Source organism: Pristiophorus japonicus, chromosome 1 (genome assembly GCF_044704955.1).
Source record: "Pristiophorus japonicus isolate sPriJap1 chromosome 1, sPriJap1.hap1, whole genome shotgun sequence".
Lineage (NCBI taxonomy): Eukaryota > Metazoa > Chordata > Chondrichthyes > Pristiophoridae > Pristiophorus > Pristiophorus japonicus.
Genome location: NC_091977.1, coordinates 47,678,646 through 47,705,382, shown reverse-complemented (window position 1 = coordinate 47,705,382; position 26,737 = coordinate 47,678,646). Strand labels below are relative to the sequence as shown.

Genomic DNA, 26,737 nt, shown 5'->3' with positions numbered 1-26,737 from the left:
TATTCAAATGCGCCATTTTACATAAACTATATCTAAAGGAGAAGAATAGGAACAACAAATTAACACATTCATTTTGATGTCATGCTACAGGTTGGATACAATAAACTGTCAGATGCAGCTTAAGCTTCTATTGAAGCACTACCTAAATTCTTAAAGTATACAACAATCTTTCAAATTAAAGACAATTGAAGAAAAAAACTTCCATTTATGTCAGGAAAATAATTATATTGCCAATGGCAGTTACAATCCAATCTAATCAAATTTAGAGAAAACAGTGCTAAATGCATTTTTACCTAAAAAGGAATTTGGGAGTCGGGAGTCGTGTCTGTACATGTGTTTTGGGATAGGTTATAAGCTCAAAAAAAGAGAGACCCCCGAATGGGATCAAATGCATCAGCCCCTTTAAAAAAAAATTCCTTCTGTGCATGTACAAACACATTTTCAATTATCACATTTGTTGCATCCCACCACCATGATGGCAGAGTTACAACAATAAACGTAGCGATTCTAAAAAATAATCTTTTGACAACCAGAAAATTGGTGTTATGTTTTGGAGACAGACAACAAAGGAGAATGTGTCAATATCTTTTGCTAGGAGGTTGACACACTAGCTGACCATTAAAATTAGTCACTTAGTTAAATGTTCAAATTTTATATCTTTGAAGTCTGAAATACTGCGCTGTGCACAAATATAACACACGCGTGTTGTATGTGCTTATACAAGAAATTGTCTTAAAGTTTAGTTACATCTACCTGGACTAAAATATATATTTTGAAATTTTTGAAGGATTGTGCCAGAGAAAATAGAAAAAACTAATGACTGAACGACACAAACATCTATTTACATGGTAACACTTAATGCTGTAATTTCTCACCTCGACGCCAGAACTTTTGGTTGTGACTGATCGGACATCATTCTGCTTCATTTCAGTTCCAGAATCATCTGATGTTCCATCATCCTTTAACCTATGCACCACACTCTGTGCAGTTTTAACCATGTTTTTGAGTTCATCAGGATACGGTGTTGGATACCTTTTCAAGTTACCTTCCTGCATGTGAACAATAGGAGTAGTAAGTTCCACTGGCAACTAATCGATTCTGTAGCAGCACAGGCAAACTGGGCAACAGCTTTTCCTGAGGTTCAATACATTTCAATAAAAACAAAAACATGCAGTTGCTTTACTGGCCTACTGTTGCTGTTCTGCATTCTGGTAGCAGCAGGACAATTTACTGGTCAAATCAGGATCTCAGTTACACAACTGAAGATATTTCAGTTCCTCTATATACAAGCCCTGATACATAGGACTCCTAGACTATTTAATCCCCTATAATAATAAAAATTATAATGTCCAAATAAAAACTTTAACATGATTGTTCAAGCTACTGCAGATGCTATCAGATTGAAGATGCAATATGCTGCTAGTTCTTTTTAAAACAAATCCTTGATAATTAGAGGAACTATTTGATAAACTATTTAAACCCAAACCTTTACATGGAACACTCATTTACAACGACTTTTCAGTGTTCCAAAAACGTACGTGAACTGAACATACATCATTGTCTTTCATAGTCAAAAATTAACTCTTCACAAGCATGTCATTGTACCACAACTTCTATAGCACACTACTTTCAAATGCCGTTTGGGTAGTGTAGTCAGCTAGACACATTGTCATCTCAACTTCAAACACTGGGGAAACTTCCGATAAGTTTCCTGCTCCCTTTTGAGCTAGAACCACCCTAGGCTATTAGGATATTTTCTGAAGAACTCCCCTCCCCTATTCATAAGCAAAGTGTCCCTTCTAACTACTATTGCCATTAACATTGGCATTTTCTAAAATTATGGAGGCTGTTGTTAATAAATATTTTTTCAATTTTCTTGACTTGTTTAAGCAAAGTCATTCTACTGAGCTGAAACGTTAATTCTGTTTTTCTCGCCACAGAGACTGAGACTTTCAGTATGTTCTGCTTTTATTTCATTCTACTGACTATTTTGTTGCCTATTACACACCTCTGGAACTCACTAGCAAAATTTCCAAAGCCATTGACAAACAAGCCATCATTTTGTGGCCATTCACTAAAGCTGTGTCCATGGTGATCTGGTTGATAACTCTTCTGTGAAGCTCTTGGGACATTTTACTATGTGAAAGGTGCTATATAAATACAGTTATTGAAAATCAGCACAGATTTTTGTTACATGCAAATCATGTTTGACTAACTTAATCAAGTTCTTTGATGAAGTAATGGAAAGGATTGAGGAGTGTGTAGGTTGGTTGACGTTGTGTATATGGGCATTCAAAAGGTGTTGACAAAGTACCACATAACAGACCAGCAAAATTAAAGCCCATGGAACTAAAGGGATAGTGGCAACATGGATACAAAATTGGTTAAGGGACAGAAAGTAGAGAATTGTGGTGAACAGTTGTTTTTCCAGACTGTAGGGAAGATACAGTGGTGTTCCCCCAGGGGTCAGTATTAGGACCAAACTTTAAAAAAAATATATATTAATGATCTGAACTTCGAAACAGTTACAATTTCAGCATAATTTCAATGTGTGCAGATGATATGAAACCTGGAAATGTAGTAAACAATGAGGATAGTAACAGATATCAGGAAGACATAGTCAGACTGGTAAAATGGGCAGCCACATAGCAGATGAAATTTAATGTAGAGAAGTGTGAAGTGATACATTTTGGTGGGATGAATGATAAGAGGCAATACAAACTAAATGGTACAATTTTAAATGGGATGCAGGAACAGAGAGCCCTGGGGGTGTATGTACACAATCTTTGAAGGTGGCAGGACATGTCGGGAAGGCTGTTAAAAAGGCATATGGGACCCTTGATTTTATTAATAAAGGAAGAGAGTACGAAAGCAAGTAAGTTATATTATACCTTTATCAAACACTGGGTAGGCCTCAGTTAGAGTAGTGTGTTCAATTCTGGGGACCACACTTTAGGAAGGGAGGCCTTGGAGAGGGTGCAGAAGAGATTTACTCGAATGGTACCAGGGATGATGGACTTCAGTTATGTGGAGAAACTGGAGAAGCTGGGGTTGTTCTCCTTAGAGTAGAGAAGCTCAAGAAAAGATTTAATAGAGGTGTTCAAAATCATGAAGGGGTTTGACAGAGTAAAGAAGAGGGAAACTGCTACCAGTGGCAGAAGGTCTGGTAACCAGAAGGAAGTCACAGATTTAAGGTGATTACCAAAAGAACCAGAGAAACATGAGGACATTCTTTTTTTTAAACGCGAGTTGTGATCTGGAAATCACTGCCTGAGAGTGGTGAAAGCAGATTCAATAGTAGCATTCAAGAGAATTGGATATATACTTGAAGGGAAAAAAAATTACAGGGCCAATGGGAATCAGCAGGGGAATGAGATTAATTGGACAGCTCTACCAAAGAGTTGGCACCAGCACGATGGGCCGAATGGCCTCCTGTGCTGCATCGTTCCATGATTCTAGGGCTATGGGGAAAGAACAGCGGCCTGCGACTAATTAGATAGCTCCACCAAAGAGCCAGCACAGACAAAATGGGTTGAATGCCCTCCTTCTGTGGTGTATCATTCTATGATTCCATGATTCCATGAATGCCCAAAACAGATCTGGTACTTTAGCTCATTACTGTTTGTAGGAACTTCCTACGAGCAATTTGGCTACCACGATTACTGACATTACAAATTACAACATTTTAAAAAGTACCTAATTGACTGTGAAGCACTTTGGGACACCCTGAAGTTGCTCAACTATCCTTCTTTAAACTTTCATTTTATGAGTTTTACCTTCTGCCAATATCATGGCATACTTTTATCCAGACTATCATTAAAGCCCTGTAATAACTTGTATTTTTCTATAAGATCTCCTCTCTGTTGCCTCCATTCAAGTTTAATGAACCCCAGTTTTCTAATCTTTCCTCAAAACTCAATTATTTGACTCTTCTAGTCTGAGGAAGGATGTTCTTGCTATTGAGGGAGCGCAGCGAAGGTTCACCAGACTGATTCCAGGGATGGCTGGGCTGTCATATGAGGAGACTCTGGATCAACTGGGCCTTTATTCACTGGAGTTTAGAAGGATGAGAGGGGATCTCATAAAAACATATCAGATTCTGACGGGACTGGACAGGTTAGATGCGGGAAGAATGTTCCCGATGTTGGGGAAGTCCAGAACCAGGGGACATAGTCTTAGGATAAGGGGTAGGCCAATTAGGACTGAGATGAGGAGAAACTTCTTCACTCAGAGAGTTGTTAACCTGTGAATTCCCTGCCGCAGAGTGTTGTGGATGCCAGTTCACTGGATATATTCAAGAGGGAGTTAGATATGGCTCTTATGGTTAAGGTGATCAAGGGGTATGGAGAGAAAGCAGAAAAGGGGTACTGAAGGAATGATCAGTCATGATCTTATTGAATGGCGGTGCAGGCTCGAAGGGCCGAATGGCCTACTCCTGCACCTATTTTTCTGTTTCTATGTCTATGAACATGCCCACAGCTTAACTGTTCTCCTTATGTCTTGGAAACCAAAACTGTGTGCAAAAAGCAGAGAACTGCACAAAACTCACTTGAGAAAGTACAAGTAGATATTAAAGTACAAATCAATACTCAAAACAAGCAATGCTGAGAAAAGCAAACTATAAAGTAAAGAACTTTTGCAGCCATCAGTTGGAGCATTAAATAATAACCTTCTCTAAAAACACTTCTAGGTAGGGCAGGATTTCCAACATTTTTGTTTTACACAGAATGCGTGGTAAACTCCAGTCTGTAAATAACCTGACGGTTTCACAAAGGATTAGGAAAAGAATCGCAAATGCTGTAAATGGCATGAACATTTTCTAGTATAATGGTATTCAAATGTTACACAAAGGGAAACTAAAGGAGCCCTTTCCAAATTAAAGCAATTATTTCCAAAGCCAAACAGTTGGGGTGTGAATTACAGAGCTTTGACAGTATTCTTGTCATGGAGCAAGTTGCAAGAATAAATGTGGTGTCCACGTAGTAATGCTGTAGTTCTTGTAAGCTCTAAATCACATCGGAGGCAATTGATGAGTCAATGATTAGAAACTGCACATTGCGCAAAACAGATTTCTATACATAGAAACATAGAAAATAGGTGCAGGAGTAGGCCATTCGGCCCTTCGAGCCTGCACCGCCATTCAATGAGTTCATGGCTGAACATGCAACTTCAGTACCCCATTCCTGCTTTCTCGCCATACCCCTTGATCCCCCTAGTAGTAAGGACTACATCGAACTCCTTTTTGAATATATTTAGTGAATTGGCCTCAACAACTTTCTGTGGTAGAGAATTCCACAGGTTCACCACTTTCTGGGTGAAGAAGTTTCTCCTCATCTCGGTCCTAAATTGCTTACTCCTTATCCTTAGAATGTGACCCCCTGGTTCTGGACTTCTGCAACATTGGGAACACTCTTCCTGCATCCAACCTGTCTAAACCCGTCAGAATTTTAAAAGTTTCTATGAGATCCCCTCTCATTCTTCTGAACTCGTGAATACAAGTCCAGTTGATCCAGTCTTTCTTGATAGGTCAGTCCCGCCATCCCAGGAAGCAGTCTGGTGAACCTTCTCTGCACACCCTCAATAGCAAGAATGTCCTTCCTCAGGTTAGGAGACCAAAACTGTACACAATACTCCAGGTATGGCCTCACCAAGGCCCTGTACAACTGTAGCAACACCTCCCTGCCCCTGTACTCAAATCTCCTCGCTATGAAGGCCAACATGCCATTTGCTTTCTTAACCGCCTGCTGTACCTGCATGTCAACCTTCAATGACTGATGCACCATGACACCCAGGTCTCATTGCACCTCCCCTTTTCCTAATCTGTCACCATTCAGATAATAGTCTGTCTCTCTGTTTTTAACCACCAAAATAGATAACCTCACATTTATCCACATTATACTTCATCTGCCATGCATTTGCCCACTCACCTAACCTATCCAAGTCACTCTGCAGCCTCATAGCATTCTCCTTGCAGCTCACACTGCCACCCAACTTAGTGTCATCCGCAAATTTGGAGATACTACATTTAATCCCCTCGTCTAAATCATTAATGTACTATGTAAACAGCTGGGGCCCCAGCACAGAACATTGCGGTACCCCACTAGTCACTGCCTGCCATTCTGAAAAGTACCCATTTACTCCTACTCTTTGCTCCTACTCCTACTCTGGTCTGCCAACCAGTTCTCAATCCACATCAGCAAACTACCCCCAATCCCATTTCATTTCTTGTTGCATTTAAAGCTGTTCTTCAATAAACAACTTTAAATGCAACAAGAAATGAATTTAATATTTCTAGCAATCAAAATACATCAATTTGAAAAATATCCACAATTGAGTATTTCTCAACGAAGAACAAGTGCAAGTCTCATAATTACCTCACAAATTACAGGCTGTCTCTCTAATATTATTTGGAAAAGATTTACAAGAATAGTTCCAGGGATGAGAACTCCAGTTACGCGGGCAGACTGGTGAAACTGGCGTCGTTCTATTTCGACCAAAGAAGGTTGAGGGGAAATTTGATGATGGTGCTCAAAACCATGAGGGGAATTTTTTTCCCCTCTTGCTCATCACGTTTTTTTTTAAATTGCGCACTTACAGCAGTATTACATTTCTGTATTTTTTTTTTCAAAAAAAAGTTTCATTTCAACTCCAAGCAAAATGCTTTGACATGTAACAGATGAATCAATGTTAAATGTAACTTGTGTTTTTAAAATACATTATTTTCCATTCCGCTGCCCCACTCCTCATGTCGCCTTTGGATCTTCTGCCAAACACCTTAAATCTTTGTCCTCTGGTTCTCGACCCTTCCACCAATGGGAACAGTATGTCTCCATCTACTCTGTCTCGACCCCTCATGATTTTGAGCATCATCATCAAATTTCCTCTCAACCTTCTTTGGTCGAAGTAGAACGACGCCAGTTTCACCAGTCTGCCCGCATAACTGGAGTTTTCATCCCTGGAACTATTCTTGTAAATCTTTTCCGCACCGTCTCTTTGGCCTTCACATCCTTCCTAAAGTGCGGTGCCCAGAACTGAACACAATACTTCAGTTGATACCCCAGAGCTCTAGTATGTGATATCATTCTATTGCTCAAAGCAATTTTTGAATTATTTAAATGATATTGATGGCAGGCCACCCTTTTTAAAGTACTTCCCACAATAATGGCAATATTACATTTTGCAAAAGCTGCAATTTTACCCAATTAAAAATTTTACTGGAAGAACAATTATTTCCTTTTATCATTAAACTATGATAAATTAATATGAATGTCTCAGGGTTACTCAGTGACTGGTAATTAATTCAAGAGGAGTGCTATCACATTGCAGTCACTATCCGTATGCCAGTTCAGCAAAATATCTGCATTTACATAGCACCTAGGACATGAAGACATCTCAAAGTACTTTATATAATGAACTGTTTGCCGTGCAGTGACTTATACAGGCAAATGCAGCAGCCATTCTGTCCCACAAGCAGCAATGAGCTCAATGACTAATCTGTTTTCAGGTGATATTGGCTGGTTAGGGAGAAATACCCGTTCTTTAAATAGTGGCTATTTAACATCCTCTGTTCAACACCCATTTGGCCTTGTTTTAACATTTTACGTATGACAATGCAGCATTTCCTCAGTGCTGCACTGGAGTATCGGTTTTGCATCCAAGCCCTGATGTGGGGCTCAAATCCATAATCTTGTGGCCCTGATGTGAGTGTATTACCAATTTGCCTAAGGTAACATTAACACAAAATGTTTTTTTTTGTATTTTATGATATTAAAGTACAATTTAATTTGACTGTTTATTGAACTCACCCGTGGTGGTACCTCTCTTTCATCCTTATCCTCATCACACTCAAATGCTACTTGAGCACGCTGCTTCCTCTGTTCCTCCCATAGTGAAGGATTGAAACTTTCATTATCAGAGATAAACAACACTAAAGAAGCAACAGAATACAATTTTCCATTAGAAATCTTTTATAGCAGACCATACATTTTTGATGGCATACCCAATTATCAATTTAAACAATGTATGTATGCACCTTCAACAAAGCAGCAAGCTAAACTGTCATAATACTTTAAACCTAAATAGTTTTTAGGAAACAGAATTAAATTGTGTCTTTTTGTTTTGCAGTTGACGCTTTGAATCAGCAAAATGAATTTTATGCGGAAACCCAAGAAAGTTCCTGTCAAAAAGAACAGTTGATTTCAAGCGCAATGAATCCAGCACTAATTGGCTGTCACCTGAATTCTGCTGCAGTAACTATTGTGACAATGCAACATCTCTTTCATAGAATGGTTTTCATGGAGGTACTTACTTCTGCATCAAGTGCCTTTGGGTGTTTAACATGCTTTTCAAAACTGAAAAGCATTAGTTAAGCAGGTCTGGTGCTGAGAGAAGGCATGAAAAGGCACTCTCTGCATTGTGACATGTAACCCCATGTATTGTTTTAACAACTGCAGTGGATTAATACGTTGCCCTTTCAACTCTGGCACCCGGGTTTCTCTACTAACTACAAGCTTGGTATGAAAGGAGTTTGAGCAGCGTTAATGGGTTTTCAAAACAAAGGACCATTGTATTATTTTAAGTTTTCTTGGTGTTCATCAAGGTGGTGGTAAGTAAATGGTTTCCAGTTCAAGCACTTAAAAAAATATCGAGCTAGATATAGCAATGGTCAGATACAAAGCCAACAGCTGCTACTTTTCATGTATCTCAGCCCTCGCCCACTGCATTAGATTTTTGAATTCCCCGTAACAGCTGTCCTGTGACTTCTCAGATTGGGCCGGCTGATTTAGGAGCAACTTTGTGCTGTGGTGCCTTGCCCACTAAGATCTGAATTGAGACCCATAATCACTTGAAGTAGCCCTTCCTAAACTAGACATTTCCATCACATTAATCTGGATTGTATGAAAAAGCTCAATGTATGAAAAAGCTCAATACACCAACCAATCTCCAGGGTCCAGTTCAATGCAAATTATGAGTTAACTCACATTGATGGCTGGTGCGGGCATTAGAAGTATCACACCAGTGGACAGCTCTCTTTCAAGATGAAGATAAAATTGGAAAAGAAAAAAATAAGCCTTATTCTGCATCAAATCTGGTTAGAACTTTAGTCAGGAGCATTATTTGAACCTCTCTGGGATTATGGCCTTGTAAATCATTCCAGAGTATTCACTCTCTGCATCCTGTATGTTAGTGTTCATGAGAAAATGTGGCAACGATGAGCCGACACCTATCTGTATGGTAATTTGGGTGATAATTGCCCCAAACAAATCCATTGTGCTTTTCTCGCTCCCTCAGTGGCTCAGTGAGTTTATTCAGTTAGGCAGGTGAGCTATATAAATCACACAGAAAGTGCTAGGTTCGATTTTCAATCTGCATTGTTTTAGTTTATCTCAAGGTGGCAGTAGAAACTGTAATCGAGGGGCATTCAGGCCAATAAATTTCAGGTTAGGCCTCAGCTGGAGTATTCAATTCTGGGCACCACACTTTGAGAAGGATGTCAAGGCCTCAGAGAGGGTGCAGAAAAGATTTGCTCGAATGGTACCAGGGATGAGGGACTTCAGTTGTGTGGAGAGACTGGAGAAGCTGGGGTTGATTTCCTTAGAGCAGAGGACACAGATTTTAGGTGATTGGCAAAAGAACCGGAGTCTAACCTGAGGCGACATACGGAAACTTTTTTTTTTTTTACGCAGCGAGTTGTGATGATCTGGAATGTACTGTCTGAAAGGGTGGTGGAAGCAGATTCAATAGCAACTTCTCAAAAGAGAGTTGGATAAATACTTGAAGGGAATTTTTTTTATATACATGGCTATAGGAAAATAGCAGATTGAGTGGGGCTCCTTCTGTGCTGCATCATACTATGACACTAGGATAGATAGATAGAAAAGGACCGAGACCCACAACAAAGGGTCACATGCATAGTGCCAGCACTTGTGGTACCATATCCCAGCAAGGAGTCAACATCTTTAGCAAGGTAAGAAATAGGAAGAAACAGGGTTAAACTTTGTTTTAGAAGCAGCAGTCACAGGACATGAAACCATTTTGTGATGCTAATGGGGATTGCCTAAAATTTAACTGAAGCCTACCATCTTCTGTCCTGGGTTGCTGAGGGAACATGTAGTTTGTGAGCACTTGCTTGTGTGTGTCTGGATCCATCTCTTTCTGAAGGGGAATAAGTGGTTTGGACTGCAAAGGAAAAGTTAAATGTTAGTTCTTTTGTTGTCCATTTTCCACCCCATGCTCCTTCTCTTGAAAGCAGTAACACGTTAAGGTAACATTCCATGGATAACAGTCACTGGGTATCACACACAGATAGCCACTGTGAACGCGGAGAGTTGGCTACTTGGTTTCAGGTGGCCATCATTGAGCTCGTACATGGTCTCACCTGGCAGCCATGAGCTCACTTCCAGAAGAGCTCACTGGGTACCAATCAGAAAAAAGGCCAATTTGTCCTTTCTAACTCACTGACTCGACAGCAAATTATGTTTAATTAATGTTTAAGAGCAGAGTTCAGAGTTCAGAGTTCAGAGTGAGAGAGAGAGAGAGAGAGTGAGAGAGTGAGAGTGAGAGTGAGAGTGAGAGTGAGAGTGAGAGTGAGAGTGAGAGTGAGAGAGAGAGAGTGAGAATGAGGAGTGTTCAGAGTAAGAGTGATCAGCGAGTGAGTGAGAGTCAGTATCACTTGATATCTCAACAAATATCATAAGAATATAAGAAATAGAAACAAGGAGTAGGCCATATGGCCCCTCGAGCTCGCTCCGCCATTCAATAAGATCATGACTGATCTGATCATGGACTCGGCTCCACTTCCCCGCCCGCTCTCCATAATGACTTACCCCGTTATCATTTAAGAAACTGTCTATTTCTGTCTTAAATTTATTCAATGTCCCAGCTTCCACAGCTCTCTGAGGCAGCAAATTGCACAGATTTACAACCCTAAGAAAAATTTCTCCTCATCTCTGTTTTAAATGGGTGGCCCCTTATTCTAAGATCGTGCCCTCTAGTTCAAGTCTCCCCCATCAGTGGAAACATCTTCTCTGCATCCACCTTGTCAAGCCCCCTCATTATCTTATACGTTTCGGTAAGATCACACCTTATTCTTCTGAATTCCAATGACTAGAGGCCCAACCTACTCAACCTTTCCTCATAAATCAACCCCCTCATCCCTGGAATCAACCTAGTGAACCTTCTCTGAACTGCCTCCAAAGCAAGTATATCCTTTCATAAATATGGAAACCAAAACTGCATGCACTATTCTAGGTGTGACCTCACCAATACCTTATATAGCTGTAGCACGACTTCCCTGCTTTTATACTCCATCCCCACTGCAATAAAGGCCAAGATACCATTGGCCTTCCTGTACTTGCATACTATCCTTTTGTGTTTCATGCACAAGTACCCTCAGGTCCCACTGTACTGTCGCACTTTACAATCTTTCTCCATTTAAATAATAACTTGCTCTTTGATTTTTTTCTGCCAAAGTGCATGACCTCACACTTTCCAACATTATACTCATTCTGCCATATTTTTGCCCACTCACTTAGCCTGTCCATGTCCTTTTGCAGATTATTTTGTGTCCTCCTCACACATTGCTTTTCTTCCCATCTTTGTATCGTCAGCAAACTTAGCTACATGACAATCAGTCCCTTCTTCCAATTCGTTAATATAGATTGTAGACAGTTGGGGTCACAGCACGGATCCCTGCAGCACCCCACTAGTTACTGGTTGTCAACCAGAGAATGAACCATTTATCCCGACTCTCCGTTCTCTGTTAGTTAGCCAATTCTCTATCCATGCTAATATATTACCCCAAACCCAGTGAACTTTTATCTTGTGCAGTAACCTTTTACATGGCACCTTGTCAAATGCCTTCTGGAAGTCCACCAGTTTTGCAATGATTCATCACATGACACCTCAAAGAATGCTAAAAAAAAAACCTTAAAATAAGTTTAATGCCTCTAAAGGAACAAAATTGATCCACAATCAAAAGATTAAAATGAGCTTTCACTGGAAGTTTCATTAAATTGTGAAAAGGGATAGCATTTACTACTTTGGATCCGAAAGTTTGTGGAGCGGTAACCAATAATAAATTATATATATATATATGTACATATATATAAAAAATAGAATTGTGTAATCTGGGGGGTGGAAAAACAATTCAACGGACATGATGCAAGCAAAAGGTGGCCGTATCTCGTATCTCACTTATGGTGAATATACCCAAAGCATTAAAAGTACTATATATGTGCAAAGTCTTTCTTTATTTTGAAACCAGAAAACTCAATTTGAGCAATTAGAGTTGATTAATTCCAACATTAACTCCAGAGCTATTGGAAATGCTGGCGAGCAAAGTGCTTGTTGACAGACATTTTAGCATTCACTGGCACATTAAATTGTAAAATACACTTGCAAAATTTTAAACGAGAGGTTGTGCTCACCATACTAGGAGAAATAAACGTGTCAATAGTGGCACTTCAAACATTTAAAACACAGGCTGAGCAGGTGAGTCTGCTTGAGTAAGTTGCAGCATTAACTCACTCCTATGATATCTTCATTTAGTTGTACAGGGACTACACTTACACTTGTCGAGATTTTAGTTTTAAATTAAGGGGGGCGGGGGGAGAATAGAAGGAAGATAAATCTGAATTCTGTTGTAGAATCAGAACCAGTATTAAGAAATTGAAATCTGCACAATGCTTATTTGCACCAAAAAGGATGTGTCGAAATACTGGACTAGTTTCTGCTGAGCCACGTAATTAAGGAGCTGAATTCAAATGAGTTTGAGTGACCTGCCCAGTAAGTGAATTGTGTAAGGTGTGAAAGCACAATGAATAACAAGCTGCAGATCAGCAACATTCAGCAGATAGGTGTTACTCGACACCAGATTTGGAACACCAAGCATTTATTTTAGTATAATTATTAAGAGGGAAACTATTTGTAAGTCAGGCGTTATTAAGTCACCCATCTAATGCTTGGGACACAACTCTCAACAGAAGGACAATTGCTTCTTTGGAATCATTGCAGTACCTGACGAAGTGGCAGCTAGTCAGTCCCAGAAACATTCTACACATTCATAGTTCAGACTTGGGGCCTGTTGCACACTAGTCAATCTAAGTACACAAATCAAATATCCAGAACCTAGAGAAAGCTTAAGTTCAGTGAGTTCATGCATGTTGTCTGAAAATGTCAATGATTGTTAGTCAGCATGTTGCATGATAAATTCTTATGAAAATTAATTTAAAACCAAGCCCGAGGAAATCCTCTTTACCAGCCCCATCTATCTGTTGCCTCAGTGAGGAATCTCTTCACTCCCACTCATCCAGCCTCCCATTGATGCACTAGATGCATTGGTCGGTCTCCACAAAATAGCTCAGGAATGGATCAGGGTGCTGAACTTCGTCGTCATCATCATCATCATAGGCAGTCCCTCAGGTCAAGGATGACTTGTTTCCACACTAAAAATGAGTACTCAGGTGATTGATGAACTTATTTTAAACGGTGAAAGATGCCTGCGCTTGAATTCTATTAATGTGTGGTGGCCGTTGCACACCAGCTACTACACAGGCTTGACAGAGCAAGGTCTTGGTCCAGTGGCAAGGGGATCCAAGAAGACTGGAGACCAGGCTCTGCCACATGCGCCAATGCATACACACAAACTCAAACATACTCCTACTGTCCTCCTTCTATCCTCCTTCTCACAGGACCTCTCTTTACCTGGAATTCATAGTACGCAATGTGAGCCTCAAGACCTCACAGCCTTGCTATTGGCCCGTGCTGAGCCTGCCCTTGGTCTTGTCCACACAACTCCACCTCTCTGCTCCATGCCACCTCCACTCCAAGCAGATCCCGACCTCCACTCCATGCAGATCCCGACCTCCGCTTCTCCCGCTCCTGGGTCCCAACCCCTTCACTTGGCTCCACCACGCTCCAAGAGATGCCATCAGTCATCTACCTGCATTCTGATGACGTCTCATTTTGTCGCCCCCCGCGAGCTGACAGTCAGGAAGTCTCAATTCCGATTCTATAAAGCATGTCACTCAGACAATGAGTAGGGGCTGGGGATGGAAAATCACTTTGCAATGGGTAGGGCTTGACGTGGGAAAGAGATAAGGAATGTCACAAAACATTGTTTCCTGGGACTCTCAAAGTTTAAAAAAGCAGTTAGAAAGTTTAGGGCTGGGGAAGTGGGGTGGTAAATACAAGGGTAAACAGCACATCTTTATTATACATTGCAAATGACCCTGTAGGTGGAATCATGCACTCCATTTAAAGAGAATAGAAGCAGCTTTAATAAAGAATTCTATAAAAATTAACAATTTCGCTTTTAATTTGAAGTGCTAGTACCAGGGTTGTTCAGAAATGTAAAATGAATTGAAAAGTTAAAAATGATCCAACTATCGAAGGAAGAATCACAGTTTTCAGCTGAACCAAATTAAATTACCTTTATCTACTTCAAATGTCAGGCCACTCATGTAACAAACATTGGGAAGGACAACCCAGCAAGCAAGATTGGTTTCACAAATTGCAGAAAACAGATTAATATAATTGTGTCTCAGGGCAATTTAGGATGAATCTTAATCATCTGAATCAGTTTTCACTATTTGTGACTGTTTTGCTTGCTGCAAATCTGGAACTTTCTTGCAACAATGACCAAGTTGGATGTACAGGTCAATCGATGCCACATAAGGTGACATCATATTGTGTTGCTGTGAGAAACATCGATGCGATCATATTGCTATTGAAACAATCATTATGGTGTTATCTCCCAAAATATGTACATGTAAGCTTGTGCTGGGCAGTGGGGGGGGGGGGGGGGGGGCGGGCAGGGAGTCTTAGCAGTTTTAGTCTCAAGTAGTTCATCCACAATTCAACAGAACAGTTACCAATGGTGACCTGTAAGAATCTGCCAAGAAATGTGATGTAGTCTTCATTGTTAATTGGAGATTATGTTGCACAGGATATTTAGTGGATTCTGGTTTCCAGCTTACAACAACCTGTATTTATATAGCTCCTCCAACGTAGAAAAAAGTTCCAAGACCCTTCGCAAAAGTATAATCAGACAAGAATCTAAATCAAGCCAAAGGAGGAGATTAAATGCTTGGTCAAAAAGGTGGGTTTTAAGGAAAGTCTTCAAGAAGAGGGAGGCGGAGAGGCACAGAGGTTTAGTGAGGGAATTCCCAGAGCTTGAAGCCGAAGCAGCTGAAGGCATGGCCACTAATAGTGGGGCAAAAGGAGTGAGAGATACATACAAGGCCAAGGAGAGGAAGGAATTATTCTGGAGAAAATCCTGACTATCAGCGGTTATGAACAAAAATACTATCAGACATCCAGAAGACCTAAAATATAAGATGACTTTCTGCAGAAGCCAGTAAATTGCTAGAATGTACACATGTTTATATGGAAGTAGGTCACATCTATTTTTACATGTAAATCCACTGACCTTTCTTTCTCTGAAAACTTTCTGAAAATAAGTTACAGTACTGCTCTAATTTTCCAGGGTGTATTTTAAAAATAAGATGCACTGACTCACCTGGTTTTCAGATAACCACATCGCTGTTAGCTCATGTAGTTTTGTGAAACTAAATGGCAGATTCTTTAATCTAAGGAAATATAATTAAGGTACGACAGTTAACAAGAAAACTGTAATTTAATTCACTAGGTAAATTATATACTGAACCAAATGTTTTGAGATAATGGCATCCTGAAACTTGCAAAGGCATCATTTTTTTGTGGGTGGTGCAAAATAAACCAAGCGGCTATTAAATTACTTCAGAGACAGAGTTCTGACAAGACAGCCAGTAATAAAACACTCCAAGTGACAGATTACACAAAGGTTACAAGGCACGTCTGGTTGTGAAACTGAACAACAGATGGAGCAGTGATACAACATTTAAGAACTTTAAAAGGAATCATTCCCAAGAATACTGTAACAGCAAAAGTGCTTTTGTTATAATCCAGAGCTCCTGATTCAGAATGTAAACAAATAGCCATTCATAAAAAAAATTCCCATAGAAATTTATGGCACAGAATGAGGCCATTTGGCCCATCGTGTCCGTGCCAGATTCGGAGGGCTGGGTGAAACTTGGTGTCCAGAATTTCACAACCCCTCTGATGCTATTAGCATGACTGGAAGGGTTTAGCTCACAGTTCTGAAATTTTCTTCTGTAATAACTTCATTACCAAGTTAGTTAGGTCATGGCGAGGTCTCACACGAGTACTCTTCTCCCACTAAACAAATAATGCAAGTAGTCATGTAACCACCATGCTGATCAGTCGGAGATTAATTATTGCTGCCTTCTTACCAAATCATCAATCACTCTGAGCAAATGCTGGGATAGTTGATTTTCCAGCTTACCATTCCCCCATGCACTCACTGCAGTTTCAGTCTTTCACTTGGCCAGCAGTAGTGAATGTCAATGAAATATTACTGTGCTTTTAAAAGCACTGGAGCATTAACTGTTTGTAGGAGAGTGGCGAGTTGGCAATTTGCTGTTGTAGCACCAGCTGGCAATAAGAGTGGAGAATGAAGTGTGGCATTAACTTTATTCATCTATCACAATGAAAAAATTCTTAACTGAAAAATACCGTAAAATAATTAAATAAGGTGTTAAAGCAGAATGAAAAGTAAGCATTTTGTTCTTGTCTGGCACTTTCTTGTGAGCATGAGGACTGTTGAAGCAAGACCTTCCACGAACCACTGCCTAAATGTTTCTGGACATCGAATGCTTTGCTAAAATACCTTGCTATCACAATCATACTTGATGTTTCCCGAGAAATTGTGTTTTCAAGTTCAAGGCTACAGTTTTTGTCCCAATGACACAAGCATTTGGCCAACTTTGTGAAGTGGCAGAACTAGCGACCCCCTTCCTTTTGTTATCATTTGTGTCAAACTTAGTTAAATTTAAAAATGAATCTAGAGTGGTAATTTGTTCGACACAAGGTCTGAAGGAATGGGTTTAATGGGTCAGTTAGTCTCTCTACATCTCCGGCTTTGTGTTCCTACCATCTGCTACTCCATGGAAAGAATACACACAGCTCAATTGATCACACACTGTAAAGCATCATTCTTACAAAACAACTATTATTTTTCTCCATCAACAAAATGATGACATATTTAAGTGACAAGCACACAATTAGATTTCATGAGAATCTGAGGAGATCAAAATCCTTGGAGCATGCAAAGCATGTACAGTTTCTTGCATATAATACGAAGGGAAATATCTAAATATAACCTGCTCAGAAACTGCTGCAACATCTCACTAATCTACAATGCATGGTACAGTTATTCCATCATTCCATTTAAGTACAATCGTTTTTTTTTTTAAAAACGAAAAAAGGCTCAATTGAAGCACATGTATACACTGAAAAATAAATTAGACACTTGGAAATATTAAAAAATGCCAGAATGAATTGTATAATCTTTTGTTAAATTTTCTCTGTGAATTAATGCCAAAAGTAGGTAGGAAAACATCTGCAATTCTGTCAACAATCACTTAATTCTGAAATACCAACCGGTTGTCACTGAGATTAATGACTTTCAGTTTCTGCATCTCTCCCATTTCCTCAGGCAAGTATTCCAATTTGTTCGAATGAAGAAACAGTACGGTCACATTCTTCCAGTTACCAATCTGAAGTAAATCAAATCATCACAATTTGAGACATTTATTTACATCAGAATAGCATAAATTAAAGCATGAGTATTAAACCAACATGGGGACAGACTGGAATTAAGTTACAAAACTAATTTGGTGGTTCAGATGAAGCCGTAACTTGCAGAAGAATTTTTGTTTGAACTATTATGTAGCAGAGCATTACAGAGACAGCATGAAGGTTAAATGATAATAAGGCATACAGTATTGCAGGCTCTGAAGCCATACACAAACACGTCACTGGTCCTACAATAACAGCTCAGGTGAGGTACATAGCTGAAGCGGTAGATTTAATTCTGTACCACTGGCTGAATTGCAATAAATCACAACATCTTGTCTTTATTTAATCACCATGCAGTTAAAGCTTGACTAACTCCGAGGGAAATTCACCATGCCATGTGAGCCAAAACTAATCTGCTTAGATGGGATTTTAAGAACATAAGAAACATGAGGAGGAGGAGTAGATCACCTGGCCCCTAGAGCCTGCTCCGCCATTTAATATCATGGCTGATCTGATCATGGACTCAGCTCCACTTCCCTGCCTGCTCCCCATAACCCTTTATTCCCTTATCACTCAAAAATCAGTCTCCGCCTTAAATATATTCAATGACCCAGCCTCCACAGCTCTCTGGGGCAGAGAATTCCATAGATTTACAACCCTCAGAAGAAATTTCTCCTCATCTCAGTTTTAAATGGGCAGCCCCTTATTCTAGGACTGTCCTAGTTTTGGTTTCCCCTCAGTGAAAATATCCTCTCTGCATCCACCTTGTCGAGCCCCTCATTATATCTTTCAGTAAGATCACCTCTCATTCATCTGAACTCCAATGAGTATAGGCCTAACTTACTCAACCTATCTTCATAAGTCAATCCCTTCATCTCCAGAATCAACCTAGTGAACCTCGGGAGTGCAGCGAAGGTTCACCAGACTGATTCCCGGGACGGCAGGACTGACGTATGAGGAGAGACTGGATCAACTGGGCCTTTATACACTGGAGTTTAGAAGGATGAGAGGGGATCTCATAGAAACGTATAAGATTCTGACGGGACTGGACAGGTTAGATGCGGGAAGAAGGTTCCCGATGTTGGGGAAGTCCAGAACCAGGGGACATAGTCTTAGGATAAGGGGTAGGCCATATAGGACTGAGATGAGGAGAAACTTCTTCACTCAGAGTGGTGAGCCTGTGGAATTCCCTGCCGCAGAGAGTTGTTGATGCCAGTTCATTGGATATATTCAAGAGGGAGTTAGATATGGCCCTTACGGCTAAGGGGATCAAGGGCTATGGAAAGAAAGCAGGAAAGGGGTACTGAGGGAATGATCGGCCATGATCATATCGAATGGTGGTGCAGGCTCGAAGGACCGAATGGCCTACTCCTGCACCTATTTTCTACATTTCTATGTTTCTCTGAACAGCCTCGAATACAAGTATATCCTTCCTTAAATACAGAGATCAAAACTGTACGCAGTACTCCAGGTGTAGCAGGACTTCTCTGCTTTTATACTCAATCCCCCTTGCAACAAAGGCCAACATTCCATTTGTCTTCCTGATTACTTGCTATACCTGCATACCCCCTTTGTTTTTCATGTACAAGAACCCCCAGGGGTCCCTCTGTATTGCAGCACTTTGCAATTTTTCTCCATTTAAATTATAACTTGCTTTTCTATTTTTTCTGCCAAAGTGGATAACCTCACATTTTCTCACATTATGCTCCATCTGCCAAATTTTTGCCCACTCACTTAACCTGTCAATATCCCTTTGTAGATTTTTTTGTGTCCTCCTCACAATTTGCTTTCCCACCCATCTTTGTATCATCAGCAAACTTGGCTGCATTACACTCGGTCCCTTCATCCAAGTCATTAATATAGATTGTAAATAGTTGAGGCCCCAGCACTTATCCCTACGGCATCCCACTAGTTACTGTTTGCCAACAGGAAAATGACCCATTTATTCCGACTCTGTTTTCTGTTAGTTAGCCAATCCTCTATCCATGCTAATAGATTACCCCCAACCCCGTGAACTTTTATCTTGTGCAGTAACCTTTTATATGTGGCACCTTATCAAATGCCTTCTGGAAATCCAAATACACCACATACACGAGTTCCCCCTTATCCACCTTGCTTGTTACATCCTCAAAGAACTCCAGCAAATTTGTCAAACATGATTTCCCTTTCATAAAACCATGCTGGCTCTGCTTAATTGAATCATGCTTTTTCAAAAGTCCCACTACTGCTTCCTTAATAATGGACTCCAGCGTTTTCCCAATGACAGATGTTAGGCTAACTGGTCTATAGTTTCCTGCTTTTTGTCTGCCTCCTTTTAAAAAAATATATAAATAGGAACGTTACATTTGCGGTTTTCCAATCCGCTGGGACTGATCCAGAATCCAGGGAATTTTGGTCGATTACAACCAATGCATCCATTATCTCTGCAGCCACTTCTTTTAAGACCCTAGGATGTAAGCCATCAAGTCCAGGGGACTGGTTCACCTTTAGTTCCATTATTTTATCAAGTACTACTTTTTTTTTTGTGATAGCGATTGTATTACATTGCTCCCTCCCTATATCTCCTTGTTTATCTACTATTGGGATGTTTTTTGTGTCTTCTACTGTGAAAACTGATATAAAATATTTGTTCAACATCTCTGCCATTTCCTTGTTCTCCATTATTAATTCCCCAGTCCCATCCTCTAGTGGACCAACATTTACTTTAGCTACTCTTTTCCTTTTTACGTACCTGTCGAAACTCTTACTATCGGTTTTTATATTTCATGCTAATTTACTTTCATAATCTATCTTCCCTCACTTTTTTGTGTTGTTCTTTGCTGGCTTTTAAAAGTTTCCCAATCCTCTGGCCTCTCACCAGTCTTAGCCATATTGTATGCCCTTGTTTTCAATTTGATACCATCCCTTACTTAGGAGCTAAATTAAAAAGTAGAACCTCAAAAGTAGTAATCTCAGGATTGCTACCAGTGTCACGTGCTAGTCAGAGTAGGAATCGCAGGATAGCTCAGATGAATATGTGGCTTGAGGCGTGGTGCAGAAGGGAGGGATTCAAATTCCTGGGACATTGGAACCGGTTCTGGGGGAGGTGGCACCAGTACAAACCGGACGGTCTGCACCTGGGCAGGACCGGAACCAATATCCGAGGGGGAGTGTTTGCTCGTGCTGTTGGGGAGGAGTTAAACTAATATGGCAGGGGGATGGGAACCTATGCAGGGAGAAAGAGGGAAGTAAAAAGGAGGCAGAAGCAAAATATAGAAAAGGAGAATAGTAAAAGTGGAGGACAGAGAAACCCGAGGCAAAAAAACAAAAAGGGCCACATTACAGCAAAATTCTAAAGGGGCAAAGTGTGTTTAAAAAAAACAAGCCTGAAGGCCCTGTGCCTCAATGTGAGGAGTATTCAGAATAAGATGGGTGAATTAACTGCGCAGATAGCAGTTAACAGATACGATGTGATTGGCATCACGGAGACATGGCTCCAGGGGGACCAAGGCTGGGAACTCAACATCCAAGGATATTCAGCATTTAGGAAGGATAGACAGAAAGGAAAAAGAGGCAGGGTGGCGTTGCTGGTTAAAGATGAAATCAATGCAATTGTAAGGAAGGACATTAGCCTGGATGATGTGGAATTGGTATGAGTGGAACTGCGGAATACCAAAGAGATGAAAACGCTAGTGGGTGTTGTGTATAGACCACCAAATAGTAGTAGTGAGGTTGGGGACAGCATCAAACAAGAAATAAGGGATGTGTGCGATAAAGGTACAGCAGTAATCATGGACGACTTTAATCTACACATTGATTGGGCTAACCTAACTGGTAGCAATTCAGTGGAGGAGGATTTCCTGGAGTGTATTAGGGATGGTTTTCTCGACCAATATGTCGAGGAACCAACTAGGGAGCTGGCCATCCTAGACTGGGTATTGTGTAATGAGAAGGGACTAATTAGCAAACTTGTTGTGCGAGGCCCCTTGGGGAAAAGTGACCATAATATGGTAGAATTCCTTATTAAGATGGAGAGTAACAAAGTGAATTCGGAAACTAGGGTCCTGAACTTAAGGAAAGGTAACTTCGACGGGATGAGGCATGAATTGACTAGAATAGACTGGCAAACGATACTAAAAGCGTTGACAGTGCATAAGCAATGGCAAACATTTAAAGATCGCATGGATGAACTGTCTGGAGTAAAAATAAAACTGGGAAGGTGACTCAACCATGGCGAACAAAGGAAATTAAGGATAGTGTTAAAGCCAAGGAAGAGGCATATAAATTGGCTAGAAAAAGCAACAAACCTGAGGACTGAGAGAAATTAGAATTCAACAGAGGAGGAAAATAGAGGACGAGAGGAAGCTTGCAGGGAATATAAAAACCGACTGCAAAAGCTTCTATAAATGTGTGAAGAGAAAAAGATTAGTGAAGACAAACGTAGGTCTCTTGCAGTCAGATTCAGGTGAAATTATAATGGGGAACAAAGAAATGGCAGACCAACTGAACCAATACTTCGATTCTGTCTTCACAAAGGAAGATACAAATAACCTTCCGAAGGTACTTGGGGACAGTGGGTCTAATGAGAAGGAGGAACTGAAGGATATCCTTATTAGGTAGAAAATCGTGTTAGGGAAATTGATGGGATTGAAGGCCGATAAATTCCCGGGGCCTGATAGTCTGCATCCCAGAGTGCTCAAGGAAGTGGCCCTCAAAATAGTGGATGCATTGGTGATCATTTTCCAACAGTCTATCGACTCTGGATCAGTTCCCATGGACTGGAGGGTTGCTAATGTAACACCACTTTTTGAAAAAGGAGGGAGAGAAAACGGGTAATTATAGACCGGTTAGCTTGACATCAGTAGTGGGGAAAATGTTGGAATCGATCATGAAGGACGAAATAGCAGCGCATTTGGAAAGCGGTGACGGGATTAGTCCAAGTCAGCATGGATTTATGAAAGGTAAATCATGGTGGACGAATCTTCTGGAATTCTTTGAGGATGTAACTAGTAGAGTGTGCTGACGTGGATTGAGAACTGGTTGTTAGACAGGAAGCAAAGAGTAGGAGTAAACGGGTACTTTTCAGAATGGCAGGCAGTGACTAGTGGAGTGCCGCAAGGTTCTGTGCTGGGGCCCCAGCTGTTTACATTGTACATTAATGATTTAGACGAGGGGATTAAATGCAGTATCTCCAAATTTGCGGATGATACTAAGTTGGGTGGCAGTGTGAGCTGCGAGGAGGATGCTATTAGGCTGCAGAGTGACTTGGATAGGTTAGGTGAGTGGGCAAATGCATGGCAGATGAAGTATAATGTGGATAAATGTGAGGTTATCCACTTTGGTGGTAAAAACAGAGAGACAGACTATTATCTGAATGGTGACAGATTAGGAAAAGGGAAGGTGCAACGAGACCTGGGTGTCATGGTACATCAGTCATTGAAGGTTGGCATGCAGGTACAGCAGGCGGTTAAGAAAGCAAATGGCATGTTGGCCTTCATAGCGAGGGGATTTGAATACAGGGGCAGGGAGGTGTTGCTACAGTTGTACAGGGCCTTGGTGAGGCCACACCTGGAGTATTGTGTACAGTTTTGGTCTCCTAACTTGAGGAAGGACATTCTTGCTATTGAGGGAGTGCAGCGAAGGTTCACCAGACTGATTCCCGGGATGGCGGGACTGACCTATCAAGAAAGATTGGATCAATTGGGATTGTATTCACTGGAGTTCAGAAGAATGAGAGGGGACCTCATAGAAACGTTTAAAATTCTGACGGGTTTAGACAGGTTAGATGCAGAAAGAATGTTCCCAATGTTGGGGAAGTCCAGAACCAGGGGTCACAGTCTGAGGATAAGGGGTAAGCCATTTAGGACCGAGATGAGGAGACACTTCTTCACCCAGAGAGTGGTGAACCTGTGGAATTCTCTACCACAGAAAGTAGTTGAGCCAATTCACTAAATATATTCAAAAGGGAGTTAGATGAAGTCCTTACTACTCGGGGGATCAAGGGTTATGGCGAGAAAGCAGGAAGGGGGTACTGAAGTTTCATGTTCAGCCATGAACTCATTGAATGGCGGTGCAGGCTAGAAGGGCTGAATGGCCTGCTCCTGCACCTATTTTCTATGTTTCTATGTTTCTACAAGGGAGAACCAGTGGATGTGGTGTATTTGGACTTTCAGAAGGCTTTTGACAAGGTCCCGCACAAGAGATTGTTGTGCAAAATCAAAGCACCTGGTATTGGGGGTTATATACTGACGTGGATAGAGAACTGGTTGGCAAACAGGAAGCAGAGAGTCGGCTTAAACGGGTCCTTTTCAGAATGGCAGGCAGTGCTGGGACCCCAGCTCTTTACAATATACATTAACGATTTAGATGAAGGAATAGAGTGTAATGTCTCCAAGTTTGCAGATGACACTAAACTGGATGGCGGAGTGAGCTGCGAGGAGGACGCCAAGAGGCTGCAGGGTGACTTGGACAGGTTAGGTGAGTGGGCAAATGCATGGCAGATGCAGTATAATGTGGATAAATGTGAGGTTATCCATTTTGGGGGCAAAAACACAAAGGCAGATTATCTGAATGGCGGCAGACTAGGAAAAGGGGAGGAGCAACGAGACCTGGGTGTCATGGTTCATCAGTCACAAAGTGGGCACGCAGGTGGTAAAGAAGGCAAATGGTATGTTGGCCTTCATAGTTAGGGGATTTGAATATAGGAGGTCTTACTGCAGTTGTACAGGGCCTTAGTGAGGCCTCACCTGGAATATTGTGTTCAGTTTTGGTCTCCTAGTCTGAGGAAGGATGTTCTTGCTATTGAGGGAGCGCAGCGAAGGTTCACCAGACTGATTCCAAAGACGGTTGGGCTGTCATGAGGAGAGACTGGATCAATTGGGCCTTTATTCACTGGAGTTTAGAAGGATGAAAGGGGATCTCATAGAACTGGACAGGTTAGATGCGGGAAGAATGTCCCCGATGTTGGGGAAGTCCAGAACCAGGGGACATAGTCTTAGGATAAGGGGTAGGCCATTTAGGACTGAGATGAGGAGAAACTTCTTCACTCAGAGTTGCTAACCTGTGGAATTCTCTGCCGCAGAGAGTTGTTGATGCCAGTTCACTGGATATATTCAAGAGGGAGTTAGATATGGCTCTTACGGTTAAGTGGATCAAGGGGTATGGAGAGAAAGCAGGAAAGGGGTACTGAGGGAATGATCAGCCATGATCTTATTGAATGGCGATGCGTGGTTGGAAGGGCCGAATGGCCTACTCCTGCACCTATTTTTCTATGTTTCTTACCTAGCCACAGATGGTTATCCCTTCTCTTGCCGTCTTACCTGCTCATTGGGATATTTTTTTGTTGAGTAATGAAATATGTCATTAAATGTCTGCCATTGCTCATCAACTGTCCCATACTTTAATCTATTTTCCCAGTCTACTTTAGCCAATTCTGCCTTCATACCTTTGTAGTCTCCTTTATTTAAGCTTAGGACACTGGTTTGAGATCCAACTGGAAAGAAAGGACAGGCAGCTCAAATTACCCACAAGGCGTGAAGGTCCCTTCCCCATAGTAACAGCCCTCTCTAAGCACACAACAAAATTAAAGCAGACCACTCAGTGAAGACTTTTTACTGATGTCCAAGATAATGGGCCTAAGTTTCCACACGATAAAAAACGGGCGCCCCTCCGAGAGGGGCGCCCGTTTTTCGCGCCTAAAAAAAACCGCGCTATTCTCGAGCGCCTTGCAGCTCCATGTCTGCCTGGCGCGGCGTGCAGGGGGCGGAACCTAGCACTCGCGCCGATTTTGTAAGTGGGAGGGGGCGGGTACCATTTAAATTAGTTTTTTTCCTGCCAGCAACCCTGCGCATGCGTGTTGGAGCGTTCGCGCACGCGCAGTGTGAAGGAAACATTGGCACTCGGCCATTTTTGTCGTTCTTTGTAGCCGTTTAATTTTTGAACATTTTTTTAATAAAAGCACATTGCCATCAGCACATCAGCACTGAGGCTTCTGGGCCGTCGGGAATGGCTGCTCAACTTCTGAGGCTTCCTGCAGCCTTCTCACTGTCTCCTTCCCGCCCACCGTCTGGAACGGCTTCCTCCCCCCCCCCCCACTGCGGTCGGTCGGGCGGGCGGTCGGTCCCGCACTCCCTCCCTCCCGCCGTCGGGAACGGTTTCCTCCTCCCCCCCTGCTGCGTTCGGTCGGGCGGGCGGTCGGTCCCGCACTCCCTCCCTCCCGCCGTCGGGAACGGTTTCCTCCTCCCCCCCTGCCGTCGGAAACGAACGAACGAACTTGAGGCTGGCTGAAGCACTTTCACACAGGTAGGAAGATGGTTTATTTAATCTTTTCTTTGCTTATAAATGTTTATTCAGGTTGGATTTATTTGTATAATATTTGTAGAAGTATAAATAAGGATTTATTGTAGAATTTAATGACTTCCCTTCCGCCCCCCCCCCCCACCTCGTTCTGGACGCCTAATTTGTAACCTGCGCCTGATTTTTTAATGTGTAGAACAGGTTTTTTCAGTTCTACAAAAATCTTCACTTGCTCCATTCTAAGTTAGTTTGGAGTACGTTTTCACTGTGGAAACTTTGAAATCAGGCTTCAGTGGCCGGACACGCCCCCTTTTGAAGAAAAAATTGTGTTCCAAAGGAGAACTGTTCTACCTGCCTTTAACTGCAGGAAAAAAAATGTGGAGAATTGCAATTTCTAAGATAATCCGTTCTCCACCAGTTGCTCCTAAAAATCAGGCGCAAATCATGTGGAAACTTGGGCCCAATAACTTACTACTCTCGGATCCCCTTCAGGTGTGAAATTCTGAATTGCATAATTTTCCCCAATGAATAGCATCCAAATAGCTTTTACAATTCTCACTTGGAAATCCTGAAATCCTGTTGTAACTACTGATATAATTTCTTCACAGATAGTGAGTGTGTGAAATGTCCTACCCAAGATGGCAATGGAAGCAGGGCTCATTATAAATTTGAGTTCAGGTCATGGGTGAATGGTTTGGCAGGAAGGACTATTGAGGATATGACAATGTGGGATCAACCTGATGGATAAAAATGGCCATTGCTTTTTGTAATGTTCTATTTTACTTAGAAAGGGTGCCGATGTATAAAGATAAAAGTATTGAAA

The 26,737-nt window shown here is 41.4% G+C and overlaps 1 protein-coding gene across 5 annotated transcripts in view; it reads right to left on the bottom strand.

The window, feature by feature from the left end:
• The window catches only part of erbin (erbb2 interacting protein), a 280,745-nt gene that overhangs the window by 52,634 nt on the left and 201,374 nt on the right, over positions 1-26,737 (bottom strand). For all 5 annotated transcript variants that reach the window (XM_070879386.1, XM_070879413.1, XM_070879395.1 and 2 more), the window contains 5 exons: positions 17,503-17,618; positions 15,521-15,590; positions 10,080-10,179; positions 7,806-7,927; positions 876-1,049 (listed from right to left, as the gene is read on the bottom strand). In XM_070879386.1, the coding sequence (XP_070735487.1) occupies positions 876-1,049; positions 7,806-7,927; positions 10,080-10,179; positions 15,521-15,590; positions 17,503-17,618 (582 nt within the window). The remainder of the gene's footprint in view (positions 1-875; positions 1,050-7,805; positions 7,928-10,079; positions 10,180-15,520; positions 15,591-17,502; positions 17,619-26,737) is intronic.